The sequence below is a fragment of the Oncorhynchus mykiss genome, chromosome 18, assembly GCF_013265735.2.
Source record: "Oncorhynchus mykiss isolate Arlee chromosome 18, USDA_OmykA_1.1, whole genome shotgun sequence".
Taxonomy (NCBI): domain Eukaryota; kingdom Metazoa; phylum Chordata; class Actinopteri; order Salmoniformes; family Salmonidae; genus Oncorhynchus; species Oncorhynchus mykiss.
Genome location: NC_048582.1, coordinates 1,772,875 through 1,791,685, shown reverse-complemented (window position 1 = coordinate 1,791,685; position 18,811 = coordinate 1,772,875). Strand labels below are relative to the sequence as shown.

At 41.5% G+C, this 18,811-nt stretch overlaps 1 protein-coding gene across 2 annotated transcripts; it reads left to right on the top strand.

Moving 5' to 3' along the window:
• The first annotated feature begins 2,369 nt into the window (after positions 1-2,369).
• LOC118941075 (zinc finger protein 883-like) lies at positions 2,370-13,371 on the top strand. Of its 2 annotated transcripts, XM_036951468.1 has the most exons (5): positions 2,370-2,451; positions 5,573-5,674; positions 7,898-8,146; positions 11,297-12,950; positions 13,103-13,371. In XM_036951468.1, the coding sequence occupies exons 3-4, from the start codon at positions 8,044-8,046 to the stop codon at positions 12,814-12,816; spliced, it is 1,623 nt and encodes a 540-aa protein (XP_036807363.1). In that variant the 5' UTR covers positions 2,370-2,451; positions 5,573-5,674; positions 7,898-8,043; the 3' UTR covers positions 12,817-12,950; positions 13,103-13,371. The 2 variants fall into 2 exon arrangements, with proteins under 2 accessions (XP_036807363.1, XP_036807362.1); XM_036951467.1 differs by lacking the exon at positions 2,370-2,451 and having other exon boundaries at positions 4,755-5,674.
• The last annotated feature ends 5,440 nt before the right edge of the window (positions 13,372-18,811 follow it).

Below are 18,811 nucleotides of genomic sequence, written 5' to 3'. Positions count from 1 at the left end.
CAAGATCGGTGTGGAAGAACTTGACTGGCCTGCACAGAGCTCTGACCTCAACCCCATCAACACCTCTGGGATGAATTGGAACGCAGACTGCGAGCCAGGCCTAATCGCCCAACATCAGTGCCCTTACCTCGCTAATGCTTTTTTTGGGCTGAAGGAAGCATCTCCCGCAGCAATGTCCCAACATCTAGTGGAAAGCCTTCCCAGAAGAGTGGTGGCTCTTATAGCAGCAATGTCCCAAACATCTAGTGGAAAGCCTTCCCCGAAGAGTGGTGGCTCTTATAGCAGCAATGTCCAACATCTAGTGGAAAGCCTTCCCAGAGAGTGGAGGCTGTTATAGCAGCAATGTTCCAACATCTAGTGGAAAGCCTTCCCAGAAGAGTGGAGGCTGTTATAGCAGCAATGTCCCAACATCTAGTGGAAAGCCTTCCCAGGAGAGTGGAGGCTGTTATAACAGCAATGTTCCAACATCTAGTGGAAATCCTTCCCAGGAGAGTGGAGGCTGTTATAACAGCAATGTCCCAACATCTAGTGAAAAGCCTTCCCAGGAGAGTGGAGGCTGTTATAACAGCAATGTCCCAACATCTAGTGAAAAGCCTTCCCAGGAGAGTGGAGCTGTTATAACAGCAATGTCCCAACATCTAGTGAAAAGCCTTCCCAGAAGAGTGGCGGCTCTTATAGCAGCAATGTCCCAACATCTAGTGGAAAGCCTTCCCAGAAGAGTGGCGGCTCTTATAGCAGCAAAGGGGGGGGCGACCAACTCCATATTAATGCCCATGAGATGTAGTGTATTTTTCTATTGTGACACAAAAGTTACAAAACAAAAACCAACTAAACTTGTTGGTTGCATAAGTATTCACCCCCAAGTCAATACTTAGCAGAAGCACCGTTGGCAGTAATTACAGCTGTGAGTCTTTCTTTCTGGTCTTTAAGAACTTTGCACATCTGAATCCTGCCATTTTTCTTGGGAAAATGACTTAAGCGCTTTCAAGTTGGATGGGGAACATTAGTCAACAGCAATTTCAAAGGCCACAGATTCTCAATTGGATTCAGGTCTCGCCTTTCTTCAGCAATGGCTTATTTCTCTCGCCGGGCTTCCATAAAGCCCAGCTTTGTGGAATGTACAGGTGGTAGTTGTCCCAAGGCCGGTTTCCCCCCCGTCTCAGCTGTGGATCTCTCCAGCTCTTTCACAGTTACCATTGGCCTCTTGGTTGCTTCTCGGTCTAATACCTTCCTTACCCGGGTCACTGAGTTTTGGTGGACGGCCTTCTTTAGTCAGAAGTAGCCCTTGTGCCATATTCTTTCCATTTTTATATTTTTTATAATGGATTTAACAGTGAGTTCTTGACCTACTGATGGCGTGGCTGCTATGACAACGGGCTGTTCAGACTGTACTCAGGCCTGTACTGACGTGTGTGGCTGTAGCTGTAGGGTTCCCTATAAAGTGCATAGGGCCCAGGTCAAACGTTGTGCATTGAGTTCAACACAGTGATCATTTTCAGATACTTTCTGTTTTCCTTCTCCTATCCAGATTCAACCTTGAAGCATAATTAATATACCCAGTATATGATAGACATCCTCAATGAATCCTGAGCATGAATTCATTAGTTGTAATTACAGATTTCATATGGGGAGAGGCCACAGAACAGGGGATGAGAGGAGGAGTAGGAAGGCTCCACAGAACAGGGGATGAGGAGGAGGAGTAGGAAGGTTCCACAGAACAGGGGATGAGGAGGAAGAGTAGGAAGGTTCCACAGAACAGGATGAGGAGGAAGAGTAGGAAGGTTCCACAGAACAGGGGATGAGGAGGAGTAGGAAGGCTCCACAGAACAGGGTCAATCAAATGTATCCTGCATCTTTCTCGCTCTCTCTCTCCCTCCCTCTCTCTCCCTCTCTCTCGTAACAACCATGTAAATTCAAGTAATTGAACAATCAGGTGCTCTCTCTCTCAGTAAAGTAGAGGAGTAATCTGCCAGAGGCTGAGAATTTCAAATGATCTTAACCAGACACTTAATTCAATTCCTACAGCTTTATGAACAAAATAAGTGGTGTGTTTAATTCAAATAATCAGCACAAGGTACGAAGTCTATCAGAGTATGGGCACTGGTCAAAACAAGTAGTGAAGTCAGAGCTTGATTACAACCAAACAGTGTTTGTTTGACTCCCTCAGTTATATCTTGACCAACAAAAAAAAGAACGTCCGTTTTTCAGGACCCTTGTTTTTCAAAGATAATACCCTTATTGGCCTTCTTGCAACACCTGAGTTAAGAAAAGATTTACTAATAAACTAATGCAACATATTGAATGCCAACCACCATTAAACCCACCGAAGAAGAAGAAGTAGTCCTGTTGCGTTTTGATAGTCAGGGAACAGGAAGTTCCGGGCAGGCTTCGGCCACAATTGTTCTCTGAAGACAGTAGCGGTTGTGTCCGTTTCAGAAGTATTAACTAAAGGTATGCAATAGCACGTTTAAACTTTCTAATATCGAAAGAACATGTCGTAACATGTTAGGTAGCAAACCCGTCAAGGTATTTTCACGTTTGTTAAAGGTTTTATGACGTTTTAGTTTTGTGCTGAACCGAGTGAGTGAAGAACGTGATTAAATATAATTTTAGAAGTCACATTTAGCTAGCTAAGTTTAGACTTTGGGTTTGTCAGAGTGAATGAATGTACATTATTTCGTCAAAGTAATTTCATAAAGAATCAATTGATTTGAGATTTGTGAGTTCGTTTGACATGTTTATTATTCTGATTATTTCCATATGTTTATGAGCTGGTAAAATGGCGGCGCCTCTCGGTCTGAGTCAATAGACTTGCAGGCTGTGCGGCTGCACCAGAGAGACAGTTTCAGGGTTGTTTTACTGTTTACAAGCAGAATGTCATGTTCGTCTGATTTCTACATGTCACTGTAACAATATTCAGACACATTCAGTTGTTTCTATATTTATCTATAGTTGTTACTATGGTGTGAATGGGAAATACAATATGTTTTTGTGAGTGAAAGTGGAAAATATGACAGTTCTGCCTCAAACTGCAACCTTGTATTATTGTTTACTTAGTAATTTGTGAATTTAGGAAGACTACTATAGATTAACTGCACTTGGTAGTGAACATTATTTTTTAATACGGATATCTGAAAGGAAAATGGATGTCCGTCTGGTGAGCAAAATATATTTGACATAAACCCTCCCTGAACGCTGAATAAAAATATAAAAAAATATCCCCCATAGCCAAAATAATGATTAAAACATGATGGATAGTAGAGAACATGTCTACCGTTTACCAACACTTCTTGGACAGACCAGAGCCTTTAGATATGAACTTTATTAACTGTTCTTCGTCCTGTAAGCGTTGCATGGCAACGCAGGAATTCTGATCGCGTTCAGGGCTGCGGGACAGAAGGTCGTGGGTTCGCAGACCACCGTGAACAAGAGTAGGTGTTGACATCTATTTTATGGTGAAAAGCATTGCATGAATCTATCATTGTATTTGCAGGTCTGAGAAAAACATTGCCTTTTATAACATTTCATGCAAGTCTACGTTATTTTACTTATTAGCAGAATCTTTTTTAACCACACAGGTTAAGAATGGACAGAGAGAGAGAGAGGCCTGTGTGTTCATCTTATCATATTTATCCTATGCCAAATCATTGTGTCTCGTTTACAACGAAACTGTCCCTGTTAACAAATAATCACATGTGAGATCATCTGATCATGGTACTTTAAATAGTTCAACATTTCCACGCCAGACAGCGTAAAAGACAAGCTTCCTTTCCATGCCAGACAGAGTAAAAACAAGCTACCTTTCCATGCCAGACAGAGTAAAAGACAGCTATCTTTCCACGCCAGACAGAGTAAAAGACAAGCTACCTTTCCACGCCAGACAGAGTAAAAGACAAGCTTCCTTTCCATGCCAGACAGAGTAAAAAACAAGCTACCTTTCCACTCCAGACAGAGTAAAATACAAGCTACCTTTCCACGCTAGACAGAGTAAAGACAAGCTACCTTTCCACGCTAGACAGAGTAAAAGACAAGCTACCTTTCGCACGCCAGACAGAGTAAAAGACAAGCTACCTTTCCACGCCAGACAGAGTAAAAGACAAGCTATCTTTCCACGCCAGACAGAGTAAAAGACAAGCTACCTTTCCACTCCAGACAGAGTAAAATACAAGCTACCTTTCCACGCCAGACAGAGTAAAAGACAAGCTACCTTTCCACGCCAGACAGAGTAAAAGACAAGCTACCTTTCCACTCCAGACAGAGTAAAAGACAAGCTACCTTTCCACGCCAGACAGAGTAAAAGACAAGCTACCTTTCCACTCCAGACAGAGTAAAAGACAAGCTACCTTTCCACTCCAGACGGAGTAAAAGACAAGCTACCTTTCCACGCCAGACAGAGTAAAAGACAAGCTTCCTTTCCACGCCAGACAGAGTAAAAGACAAGCTACCTTTCCACTCCAGACAGAGTAAAAGACAAGCTACCTTTCCACTCCAGACGGAGTAAAAGACAAGCTACCTTTCCACTCCAGACGGAGTAAAAGACAAGCTACCTTTCCACTCCAGACGGAGTAAAAGACAAGCTACCTTTCCACTCCAGACGGAGTAAAAGACAAGCTACCTTTCCACTCCAGACAGAGTAAAAGACAAGCTACCTTTCCACGCCAGACGGAGTAAAAGACAAGCTACCTTTCCACTCCAGACGGAGTAAAAGACAAGCTACCTTTCCACTCCAGACAGAGTAAAAGACAAGCTACCTTTCCACGCCAGACGGAGTAAAAGACAAGCTACCTTTCCACTCCAGACAGAGTAAAAGACAAGCTACCTTTCCACGCCAGACAGAGTAAAAGACAAGCTACCTTTCCACGCCAGACAGAGTAAAATACAATTCATGTCTGATCCCAAAATGTGTCCGGAACCTTCTTAGGGAGGGTGTGACACAATTTCTGAACCCACGGAGGCAGAGGTCAAATCAAGCTCCTAACGCATCGCCGTGTGCCTCTTCAAGTTTTGTAACAGTGTGAAGGGCTCGGTATAGCACCGCATTGACCTGATTGGTGGGCAGGAGGTGGGGGCGGGAGGTCCAGTATAAACACAAACTCACTTCCTTGACAACAGCTCTGCTCCGTTAAGCGCTAGAAGTATAAAAGCCCGGATGTCTGCAGAGGATGGATCTGCAGTCAGATATCGGAATTGACCATCCAGTCTTTTAGCAGAGAAATGTAAATCTCTAACTGCTGGCTACTCTCATTCTGTGTCTTTAATCCAACAAGCATTTCCCTAAAAGCGGTCTGGGTTTTAACATCTTCTATTGTACAGACCAGTAATTAGCTTAATAAATTGATAGAATTAGATTAGTATATTTCTTTTCGTTTTGTCTCGTAGGATATAGAAGGTTATATCTCAGCCTCTGAATGTCAAAGAAATGAAACCGTGATTTGCATCCGAGTCACTTCTTCCCTGGTTATCTTACAGCTTGTTTCTAGCGTAAAGCAGCGCTGACCAAAAACACTGTTATAGATCTCTTTATATAATCAGATCAGTTTTATTTTCTTCATGTTAATCTAACAAGTGGTAGGCCTGTGCTTTTTTGACAGCATCTTCACTAAAAGAGGCCTATGGCATAACCCCTCAAGTGGAGTCTGGGTTTTTAACTCAACAGCCCTTCACTGACATGGAGGTAGGCTATTTAAAGAGTGCATGGTGGGTTGAGGAATAGGCTAGTCTGGGTTTTAACTCAACAGCCCTTCACTGACATGGAGGTAGGTTATTTAAAGAGTGCCGGGTGGGTTGAGGAATAGGCTAGTCTGGGTTTTTAACTCAACAGCCCTTCACTGACATGGAGGTAGGCTATTTAAAGAGTGCATGGTGGGTTGAGGAATAGGCTAGTCTGGGTTTTAACTCAACAGCCCTTCACTGACATGGAGGTAGGTTATTTAAAGAGTGCCGGGTGGGTTGAGGAATAGGCTAGTCTGGGTTTTTAACTCAACAGCCCTTCACTGACATGGAGGTAGGCTATTTAAAGAGTGCATGGTGGGTTGAGGAATAGGCTAGTCTGGGTTTTTAACTCAACAGCCCTTCACTGACATGGAGGTAGGCTATTTAAAGAGTGCATGGTGGGTTGACGAATAGGCTAGTCTGGGTTTTTAACTCAACAGCCCTTCACTGACATGGAGGTAGGCTATTTAAAGAGTGCCGGGTGGGTTGAGGAATAGGCTAGTCTGGGTTTTAACTCAACAGCCCTTCACTGACATGGAGGTAGGCTATTTAAAGAGTGCCGGGTGGGTTGAGGAATAGGCTAGTCTGCCTGCAAGATTGTGGTTTGTGTTTTGGGGAACTTGGTCTAATCAACAACAACAACAAAATGTGAAGAAACCTTTCACTCTCTTCCTCAACTGCCACAATTGACCGACACATCACAGCCATTGGTTAGGTAGCATTAAAATAAATAAAAAAACGTTTTGAATCAACAAGCAGAGCAAGTCGAGGCTCAGGGTTGGGAATAACCTTTTGTGGTGTGTAATGCAGCCTAGTTGAATTTACACCATCTCAGCAACTGTCTTAGAAATACAGTATAACTTTGCTCTGTGCTTCCTCCCAGCATGCACTTGGTATTCTATAGGCTATGGATCATTTGATTGACATCACACTAAATAGCCCATAGTCCCACTTGATATTGTGCAGCAGAGAATCAGAGATGAGGGGAGGCATCAGCCACACATTGATTTATTTAATCGATAATGTCAGAGGGGGTTTGTTATATGGCCAATATACCACGGCTAAGGGCTGTTGTGGAGGGCCTGGATACAGCCCTTAACCCTGATATATTTAAGGTCAGAGGGGGTTTGTTATATGGCCAATATACCACAGATAAGGGCTGTTGTGGAGGGCCTGGATACAGCCCTTAACCCTGATATATTTAAGGTCAGAGGGGGTTTGTTATATGTCCAATATACCACGGCTAAGGGCTGTTGTGGAGGGCCTGGATACAGCCCTTAACCCTGATATATTTAAGGTCAGAGGGGGTTTGTTATATGTCCAATATACCACGGCTAAGGGCTGTTGTGGAGGGCCTGGATACAGCCCTTAACCCTGATATATTTAAGGTCAGAGGGGGTTTGTTATATGTCCAATATACCACAGATAAGGGCTGTTTGTGGAGGGCCTGGATACAGCCCTTAACCCTGATATATTTAAGGTCAGAGGGGGTTTGTTATATGTCCAATATACCACGGCTAAGGGCTGTTGTGGAGGGCCTGGATACAGCCCTTAACCCTGATATATTTAAGGTCAGAGGGGGGTTTGTTATATGTCCAATATATCACGGCTAAGGGCTGTTGTGGAGGGCCTGGATACAGCCCTTAACCCTGATATATTGGACATATTCCACAAACCCTTGAGGTGCCTTATTGCTATTATAACGTACGTAACGTAATTAGAAGAGTTAAAAAGTAATGTTTTGTCACCCCCCTGGTATATGGTGTGATATACCACGGCTGTCAGCCAATCAGCGTTCAGGGTTCCAACCACCCAGTTTATAAAGCGTAATAAGCAACTCATTCTTAAACACTGAGCAATATTGAAATTTCACCAATTACAAAATGACAGGACCCTCTTCTGGACTAGATTAAAACAATACTCAACCCTCCCCTTGACTGAAATGGAAACAGCACAACCCTCATTTTCCTTCAGGTAACCATTCTGTACATTTATATCTCTTACGTTGGGTCATTTAAAGGGTGAACTTTCTGTCTGTTTTGAATGAATGTTTTGTTGTCAATGTTTATCTACCTGATCTATTGAAATGAGAGAATTGAACAACAAAAAAAGATAATACATTTTTTGAGGACAAAGAAAGCACCAGAACTGTCAGATTGTTTTCCGCTTGTCTTTATTACTACAGACCAACTCAGATTAAGTCTGAGGCCGGTAACATCAACAGTGAGGACAAACCCAGCCTGCCTCTCCCCTTCCACACTGAGTCCAAACCTACAGTCACTGGGTCCTGATTGTGACAGTGGAGCCCAGTTTGCACTGCAGGATCCAGAGATGGCATCAGTGAAGCTGGAAGACTGCAGTCAAACACTGGAGCTGAATGTCAACATTAAAGATGAAGAAGAGGAGGAGGAGATTGGTACATCTGTTAGTCATGGTAAGAGCAGGTTCTATCTATAAGTTATCTTCATATATTAGACCTCCATAAGTTATGAACCAGTCTGTTGATAGGTTGAATTCTGTAATTCTGACATCACACATCCCTGAACAACTGGATTATCTGGAGTGATCAGAGAGGAGACTAAAGAAGTGAAGTAGACAAACTGCCAGTGTTTTAAAGTTCTATGAAATGAGTCTGTGTAGTTACTAACCCTTGCGATAGTGAGTGGAGGATGATATGAAATGAGTCTGTGTAGTTACTAACCCTTGTGATAGTGAGTGGAGGATGATATGAAATGAGTCTGTGTAGTTACTAACCCTTGTGATAGTGAGTGGAGGATGATATGAAATGAGTCTGTGTAGTTACTAACCCTTGTGATAGTGAGTGGAGGATGATATGAAATGAGTCTGTAGTTACTAACCCTTGTGATAGTGAGTGGAGGATGATATGAAATGAGTCTGTGTAGTTACTAACCCTGGTGATAGTGAGTGGAGGATGATATGAAATGAGTCTGTGTAGTTACTAACCCTTGTGATAGTGAGTGGAGGATGATATGAAATGAGTCTGTAGTTTCTAACCCTTGTGATAGTGAGTGGAGGATGATATGAAATGAGTCTGTGTAGTTACTAACCCTTGTGATAGTGAGTGGAGGATGATATGAAATGAGTCTGTAGTTTCTAACCCTTGTGATAGTGAGTGGAGGATGATATGAAATGAGTCTGTGTAGTTACTAACCCTTGTGATAGTGAGTGGAGGATGATATGAAATGAGTCTGTGTAGTTACTAACCCTTGTGATAGTGAGTGGAGGATGATATGAAATGAGTCTGTGTAGTTACTAACCCTTGTGATAGTGAGTGGAGGATGATATGAAATGAGTCTGTAGTTACTAACCCTTGTGATAGTGAGTGGAGGATGATATGAAATGAGTCTGTAGTTACTAACCCTTGTGATAGTGAGTGGAGGATGATATGAAATGAGTCTGTAGTTACTAACCCTTGTGATAGTGAGTGGAGGATGATATGAAATGAGTCTGTAGTTACTAACCCTTGTGATAGTGAGTGGAGGATGATATGAAATGAGTCTGTAGTTACTAACCCTTGTGATAGTGAGTGGAGGATGATATGAAATGAGTCTGTAGTTTCTAACCCTTGTGATGTTGAGTGGAGGATGATATGAAATGAGTCTGTAGTTACTAACCCTTGTGATAGTGAGTGGAGGATGATATGAAAATGAGTCTGTAGTTACTAACCCTTGTGATAGTGAGTGGAGGATGATATGAAATGAGTCTGTAGTTACTAACCCTTGTGATAGTGAGTGGAGGATGATATGAAATGAGTCTGTAGTTTCTAACCCTTGTGATGTTGAGTGGAGGATGATATGAAATGAGTCTGTAGTTACTAACCCTTGTGATAGTGAGTGGAGGATGATATGAAATGAGTCTGTGTAGTTACTAACCCTTGTGATGTTGAGTGGAGGATGATATGAAATGAGTCTGTAGTTACTAACCCTTGTGATAGTGAGTGGAGGATGATATGAAATGAGTCTGTAGTTACTAACCCTTGTGATAGTGAGTGGAGGATGATATGGATAATTATTTTCACTCCTTTTTTGCCTTAGACTGTTGTCAGGGTTGGTGTCAATTCCAGATATTTGGGGAAATACACTGAAATTCCAATTCTCTTCAATGCCTTTAAATTAACAAAATGTGGACTGTTGGAATTGGAATTAGGTTTACTTTCTGAATGGACTGTTATTTAAATGGAATTGACCCCAACCCAGACTGTTACCCACTTTTAGAATAGTTTTATTCCCCTGTATTGTACAGCCTACTGATATGAATACATATGTCACCTGGTACAGACAGAAGAGGACTGGTCACCCCCTCAGAGCCTGGTTCCTCTCTGTTTCTTCCTTGGTTCCTGCTTTCTGGGGAGTTTTTCGTGGCCACTGTGCTTCTACATCTGCATTGCCTGCTCTTTGGGGATTTTAGGCTGGGTTTCTGTGAAGCACTTATACATGCCACATGTATTTTATATAACCCTTTTTACATCAGCAGTTGTCACACAGTTCTTTACAGAAAAACCTAAAACCCCAAAGAGCAGGAAATGTAAATGTAGCTCCATAAAATAAGTACAGTACCAGTCGAACGTTCGGACACATCGTTAGGGTTCGTTCCTTACTTCCTTCCTTGTCAATCATTGGTGAAATTAGCATTATGACAATTATCTTTAATTAAATCATTCAAAAACCTTTTATTAATGCAATTTGCAGACAGACGTTGACAAACCAGGAACATAGCACGCATGTTTCAGAGTAAGTTCTGCGTCTAACGAAAGGCCTCCAGTTGTTTTATTACACCCTGAGTCGCTCCCTGATGATGTCACTGCCGACATCATCATCCTCTACTCCTGGGACCAGAACCAGGCCTACAGAGCTGTATAAACAGGTCCTTTATTAACTGTTAGCTAAACACTTAGCAGTAAATGTCCCCTCGTCCCCAAAGTGGATTTATAGTGGAATGTTTACCTAGTCTCATCTCCTTCACTCCCCTGCAGAGTTCTGTCTAAGTCACACATTTCTAAGAGGGGCCTCTTTATAATGAGGCAGAAAGAGAGAGAGAGAGAGAGAGAGAACTAAAATATAACTGTAGAACAATACTAAACCTCGACAATGAATAGATATTGTTAATCCGTAGTATAAAACCTTATGAATGTAAGGAGGGAGGGGCCTTTTAACCCCTCCCCTTCTATTAATATAACATACGCATAATCAATTATTCTAATACATCAAATATTTGTACAGCCCCAAATCATGACCCCCTAGGTGAATCCTGACAACACCTACTCATTCAAGTGTTTTTCTTTATTTCTGCTATTTTCTACATTGTAGAATAATAGTGAAGACATCAAGACTATGAAATAACACATATGGAATCATGTAGTAACCAAAATAGTGTTAAACAAATCAAAATATATATTGTATTCTAAGTAGCCACCCTTTGCCTTGTTGACAACTTTGCACACTTTTGGTTTTACAAAGTAGTAAATAGTTAAAGAAAACCAGTTGAATGAGTTGGTGTGTCCACACTTTTGACTGGTACTGTGTATCACACCAACTGACTGGTTCTTCTGATGTTGTTCACACAGGAGACCATGTTGAGACATTCTCTACATCTAGAGAGCAACAGCAGGAAGATCACAGAGCTAAGAGGTTTCACCACTGCCCACATTGTGAGAAGATTTTCCCAGGTTTATCAAAGCTAAAAATACACGTAAAAATCCACACAGGAGAGAATCTGTATTCCTGTACTGACTCTGGGGAGAGATTCACAACATCAAAGGCTCTGACAGTTCATCAGAGAGTGCACACAGAAGAGAAACCTTACTCCTGCTCGTACTGTGGGAAGAGTTTCTCTCAACAGACCAACCTAAAAAAACACCAACGTTTACACACAGGAGAGAAGCCTTACTCCTGCTGTGACTGTGGAAAATGCTTCACAACCTCATCTGAGCTAACAGTTCATATGAGAACACACACTGGAGAAAAGCCTTATGTCTGCTCTGACTGTGGGAAGAGTTTCTCCCACCAGGGTAGCTTAAAAGCACACCAACGTATACATACAGGAGAGAAGCCGTACTCCTGCTCTGACTGTGGAAAGAACTTCTCCCGATTGGGTACCCTAAAATTGCATAAACGTATACATACAGGAATTAAGCCTTACTACTGCTCTGACTGTAGGAAGAGTTTCTCCCACCAGGGTAGCTTTAAAGCACACCAACGTATACATACCGGAGAGAAGCCGTACTCCTGTTCTGACTGTGAGAAGAGTTTCTCCCGATTGGGTACCTTAAAATCGCATGAACGTATACATACAGGAAAGAAGCCTTACCACTGCTCCAACTGTGGGAAGAGTTTCTCCCAACGGAACCATTTAAAATCACATGAACGTCTTCACATAGAAAAGAAGGCACACTCCTGCTCTGACTGTAGAAAATGCTTCACAACATCATATGATCTAAAAGTTCATCAGAGAACACACACTGGAGAAAAGCCTTATGTCTGCTCTGACTGTGGGAAGAGTTTCTATCAACAGAGCAGCTTCAAGAAACACCAACGTCTACACACAGGAGAGAAGCCTTACTCCTGCTCTGACTGTGGAAAATGCTTCACAACATCATCTGATCTAAAAGTTCACCAGAGAACACACACTGGAGAAAAGCCTTATGTCTGCTCTGACTGTGGGAAGAGTTTCTCTCAACAGAGCAGCTTCAAGAAACACCAACGTTTACACACAGGAGAGAAGCCTTACTCCTGCTCTGACTGTGGAAAATGCTTCACAACATCATCTGATCTAAAAGTTCACCAGAGAACACACACTGGAGAAAAGCCTTATGTCTGCTCTGACTGTGGGAAGAGTTTCTCTCAACAGAGCAGCTTCAAGAAACACCAACGTTTACACACTGGAGAAAAGCCTTACATCTGCTCTGACTGTGGGAAGAGGTTCTCTCAACAGAACCATTTAAACACACATCAACGTATTCACACAGGAGAGAAGCCATACTACTGCTCTGTCTGTGGGAAGAGTTTCTCTCAACAGAGCAACTTAAAAACACACCAACGTATACATAAAGGAGAGAAGACTCATCAGTTCTCTCAGACCAGCTAAGATTAAAATTAGGTGATGGAGTGATTTTAATTTCATTGCTTTACTTGGACTGAAATAGGTGATTTTAATCTCATTGCTTGACTTGGACTGAAATAGGTGATTTTAATCTCATTGTTTGACTTGGACTGAAATAGGTGATTTTAATCTCATTGCTTTACTTGGACTGAAATAGGTGATTTTAATCTCATTGTTTGACTTGGACTGAAATAGGTGATTTTAATCTCATTGCTTTACTTGGACTGAAATAGGTGATTTTAATCTCATTGCTTGACTTGGACTGAAATAGGTGCCGGAACTCATTTTAGAGGAAACCCTTTTGGACAATCAGAACCTTACAAATGGAAAGGCCGCACACCCTTCCTAAGAAGGTCTGGTTCCGACAGATAACCAGCGAACGAAGGCATTCACACGTAAATACATTCATGATTTCTTCTCGTCTGCAAAGTATATGATTACTGTGAGAATAGTTTCTAAAATGTTTCTAAAATGTATCAATGATAAGTGTTGTTTTTCTCTCTCTCCTTTTGAAAAAAAACAGACACTATATTGTGTCAGTCCGCTAGGGACCTTTTTAAAAAATAAAAAACACTATATTGTGTCAGTCCGCTAGGGACCTTTTCTCATGTATTAAGTGTGTGTGTTTATCCTGTGTTATCATTTAGTTAGCTAGTAAATAAATATTTAAATCAATTTGTGTACTACTGAATCATAAGTAAGGCTGGGGTTTTTGCAGATGCAGGAGGTTACGACGGTTCAGAATGATGATATGAGACGAGGTTATGATTAATATGTTGACTGTTTTATGGATGTGATAGGTAAATACCTTTTTTAGAGTTTAATTCGGGAGATGCTCTCATGGTGCCCCAAAAATTCCTAATGAGTTAATTGTTACATGATTAATTTAATCGGGTAACAAACAGAGTTAGTTGATTTAGATACATAACAGTCATCAGATTAATGAAAGTAAAGTCACGACAATTGTGTGTGGATTTCTCCTCAGTCTGGGTGCAATCCGGCTACCGAAAGCGCACACAGTGAGCGACGTCATCAGCACTCCCACAAGTCTCCAGAAAACTTGTTTTGTGACCGAGAAGCTCCTTTTTCAGTATAACGTTGGAGGAAATACGTTCCTAGTATGTGAGGAATTTGTTTGCTGGCCTCATGAATACTAGTCAATTAGCTAATATTTAGGGGGAAAAAATGTTTTTGTTTGGCTAGTTATGCTAACCCGTTTGCAATCTCTTTTAGCATTGCTTGCTAGCTACAGAGGCTAGTTAGCTACAGTAGTTAGCAACTGCTATCAGTTGTGTTATTGTCACATGTTGCCTTTTCCACCGTTTTAAAATGCATACTGGCATTTGTGCGGGAAACCGAACACTTACATGAAGGTTAAATAAAAAATGCACATGGGAAATCCTGTACATTAGATGTCTGAATACATTTTAAAAAATAAATAATTTTCTCTTGCCTTTTTTAGCAGCCGCTACAAAGTTTAGTGGTGGGACAGATGGGGCGCTCTCCTGTTGCCTGGCCAGCTTTCAGGTGCCTGTAAAAACATTTTGATAGACAGCTATCTCCCGCTCTCCATTGCCCCAGGACATGTTGAGACTTGACAGTTCATGCAGCTTTTAGTAGTCCCTACGTGACTCCCAATCACAGCCGGATGTGATGCAGCATGGATTCGAACCAGGTACTGCAGTGACACCTCTTGCACTGAGTTGCAGTGTCTTAGACCGCTGCACCACTCGGGATGGAAGTCACTTACCTGTCATTAACTGTTGTAGCGGATGTTGATTGTAGCAACCCATTATTGACTGACAGGTTCAGGTTGTCTCACTACACTGTACAAAAATATAAAATGCCACATGTAAAGTGTTGGTCCCATGTTTCATGAGCTGAAATTTAAAGAAATCCCAGAAATGTTCCAAATACACAAAAAGCTTATTTCTCTCAAATGTTGTGCGCACATTTGTTTACGTCCTTGTTAATGAGCATTTCTCCTTTGCCATGATAATCCATCCACAGGTGTGGCATATCAAGAAGCTGATTAAACAGCATGATCATTACACAGGTGCACCTTGTGCTTTGGACCATAAAACGACACTTTATTAAAATGTGCAGATTTGTCACAACACAATGCCACATATGTCTCAAGGTTTGCGGGAACGTGCAGTTGACATGCTGACTGCAAGAATGTCCACCAGAGCTACCATCAGCTGCCTCCAATGTAATTTTTTTGCGGGGGGGCAGTTTGTCCAACCAGCCTCATAACTACAAACCATGTGTAACCACACCAGCCCATGACCTCCACATCCGGCTTCTTCACCTGCGAGATCGTCGGGGGGCTGACGAGTATTTCTGTCTGTAATAAAGCCTTTTTGTGGGGGAAAACTCATTCTGATTGGCTGGGCCTGGCTCCCAAGTGGGTGGGTCTGGCTCCCAAGTGGGTGGGCCTATGCCCTCCCAAGGCCCACCCATGGCTGCATCCCTGCCCAGTGAAATCCCCAGGTTGGGGCTTAAATTGACTGATTTCCTTGTATGAACTGTAACTCAGTAAAGTCTTAGAAATTGTTACGTGTTGCATTTTATATTGTACTTCAGATATATACAGTTGAAGTCAGAGTTTACATGCACCTTAGTCAAATACATTTAAACTCAGTTTTTCACAATTCATGACATTTAATCCTAGTAAAAATTCCCTGTTTTTTAGGTCAGTTAGGTCAGTTAGGATAACCACTATATTTGAAGAATGTGAAATGTCAGAATAATACTAGAGAGTGATTTATTTCAGCTTGTATTTCTTTCATCACATTCCGAGTGGGTTAGTTTACATACACTCAATTAGTATTTGGTAGCATTGCCTTAAAACTGTTTAACTTGGGTCAAACGTTTCAGGTGGCCTTCCACAAGCTTCTCACAAATAAGTTGGGTGAATTTTGGCCCATTCCTCCCAACAGAGCTGGTGTAACTGAGTCAGGTTTGTAGGCCTCCTTGCTCACACGCTTTTTCAGTTCTGCCCACACATTTTCTATAGGATTGAGGCTTTGTGATGACCTTGACTTTGTTGTCCTTAAGCCATTTTGCCACTACTGGAAGTATGCTTGGGGTCATTGTCCATTTGGAAGACCCATTTGCGACCAAGCTTTAACTTCCTGACTGATGTCTTGAGATGTTGCTTTAATATCTCCACATCATTTTCTATTCTCATGATGCCATCTATTTTGTGAAGTGCACCAGTCCCTCCTGCAGCAAAGCCCTACCACAATATGATGCTGCCACCCCCATGCTTCACGGTTGGGACGGTGTTCTTCGGCTTGCAGACCTCCCCCTTTTCCCTCCAAACATAACGATGGTCATTATGGCCAAACAGTTCTATTTTTGTTTCATCAGACCAGAGGACATTTCTCCAAAAAGTACGATCTTTGTCCCCATGTGCAGTTTCAAACCTAGTCTGGCTTTTTTATGGCGGTTTTGGAGCAATGGCTTCTTCCTTGCTGAGCGGCCTTTCAGGTTATGTCGATATAGAACTTATTTGACTGTGGATATACAGTGAGGCAAAAAAGTATTTAGTCAGCCACCAATTGTGCAAGTTCTCCCACTTAAAAAGATGAGAGAGGCCTGTAATTTTCATCATAGGTACACTTCAACTATGACAGACAAAATGAGAAAAATAAATCCAGAAAATCACATTGTAGGATTTTTAATGAATTTATTTGCAAATTATGGTGAAAATAAGTATTTGGTCAATAACAAAAGTTTCTCAATACTTTGTTATATACCCTTTGTTGGCAATGACAGAGGCCAAACGTTTTCTGTAAGTCTTCACAAGGTTTTCACACACTGTTGCTGGTATATGTCGATATAGAACTTGTTTGACTGTGGATCTAGATACTTTTGTACCTGTTTCCTCCAGCATCTTCACAAGGTCCTTTGCTGTTGTTCTGGGATTGATTTGCACTTTTTGCACCAAAGTATGTCCATCTCTAGGAGACAGACCGCGTCTCCTTCCTGGGCGGTATGACGGCTGCGTGGTCCCATGGTGTTTATACTTGCGTACTATTGTTTGTACAGATGAACGTGGTACCTTCAGGCATTTGGAAATTGCTCCCAAGGATGAACCAGACTTGTGGAGGTCTACAATTTTTTTATGAAGTCCTGGCTGATTTTTTTGGGATTTTCCTGTGATGTCAAGCATAGAGGCACTGAGTTTAAAGGTAGGCCTTGAAATACATCCACAGGTACACCCCCAATTGATGTCAATTAGCCTATCAGGAGCTTCTAAAGCCATGACATCATTTTCTGGAATTGTCCAAGCTGTTTAAAGGCACAGTCAACTTAGTGTATGTAACTTCTGACCCACTGGAATTGTGATACAGTGAATTATAAGTGAAATAATCTGTCTGTAAATAATTGTTGGAAAAATTACTTGTGTCATGCACAAAGTAGATGTCCTAACCGACTTGCCAAAACTATAGTTTGTTAGCAAGAAATGTGTAGAGTGGTTGAAAAACGAGTTTTAATGACTCCAACCTAAATGTTTGTAAACTTCCGACTTCAACTGTATAAGTTATATAGCTAGCTAAAGTTAGCATAGAAAACATGCTAACGTTACTTGCCAGTCAATTAGCCACCAACAGGTTACATTGATCAGCTAATGCTAGCTATGCAGAGATAGTTTGATTTTGACAGTTTAAGCCCATTATCTACTTGCCCACAGTCAGATGAATAACCATTTTATGTCTGCGTGCAGTTTTATTTTATTTTATTTATATATATATTTATATAAAATATTACATCACCAGGTGGCGCTAGAGTCATTTATATAAAATATTACATCACCAGGTGGCGCTAGAGTCATTCATATAAAATATTACATCACCAGGTGGCGCTAGAGTCATTCATGTAATATTTTATATCACCAGGTGGTGCTAGAGTCATTCATATATAACAGAGCTGGCAACACGCAGTCACCATGGCCACAGCTAGTTTCTCTGATGTTCTGAGGGACAACAGAGAGCAGGGAGACAGCAGGGAGAAAGCCAAACCTAGTCATGGTAGCATGTAGTATAGACACTGTATGTTTGTGATTGACACATATGTGTTGTTTTACAGAGTCAGTCATAGTAGTATGATAGGTGTTGTTTTACAGGGTCAGTCATAGTAGTATGATAGGTGTTGTTTTACAGGGTCAGTCATAGTAGTATAATAGGTGTTGTTGTACAGGGTCAGTCATAGTAGTATGATAGGTGTTGTTTTACAGGGTCAGTCATAGTAGTATGATAGGTGTTTTACAGGGTCAGTCATAGTAGTATGATAGGTGTTGTTGTACAGGGTCAGTCATAGTAGCATGATAGGTGTTGTTTTACAGGGTCAGTCATAGTAGTATGATAGGTGTTTTACAGGGTCAGTCATAGTAGTATGATAGGTGTTGTTTACAGGGTCAGTCATAGTAGTATGATAGGTGTTGTTTTACAGGGTCAGTCATAGTAGTATGATAGGTGTTGTTTACAGGGTCAGTCATAGTAGTATGATAGGTGTTGTTTTACAGGGTCAGTCATAGTAGTATGATATGTGTTGTTGTACAGGGTCAGTCGTAGTAGTGTGATAGGTGTTGTTTTACAGGGTCAGTCATAGTAGTATGATATGTGTTGTTTTACAGGGTCAGTCATAGTAGTATGATAGGTGTTGTTTTACAGGGTCAGTCATAGTGGTATGATAGGTGTTGTTTTACAGGGTCAGTCATAGTAGTATGATAGGTGTTGTTTTACAGGGTCAGTCATAGTAGTATGATAGGTGTTGTTGTACAGGGTCAGTCATAGTAGTGTGATAGGTGTTGTTTACAGGGTCAGTCATAGTGGTATGATAGGTGTTGTTGTACAGGGTCAGTCATAGTAGCATGATAGGTGTTGTTTTACAGGGTCAGTCATAGTAGTATGATAGGTGTTGTTTTACAGGGTCAGTCATAGTAGTATGATATGTGTTGTTGTACAGGGTC

Coding starts and splice junctions, on each gene's coding strand:
- LOC118941075 (XM_036951468.1), top strand. CDS start 8,044: ATGGCATCAGTGAAGCTGGAAGACTGCAGTCAAACACTGGAGCTGAAT. Junction 8,147..11,296: donor TGGTACATCTGTTAGTCATG/GTAAGAGCAGGT, acceptor TTGTTCACACAG/GAGACCATGTTGAGACATTC.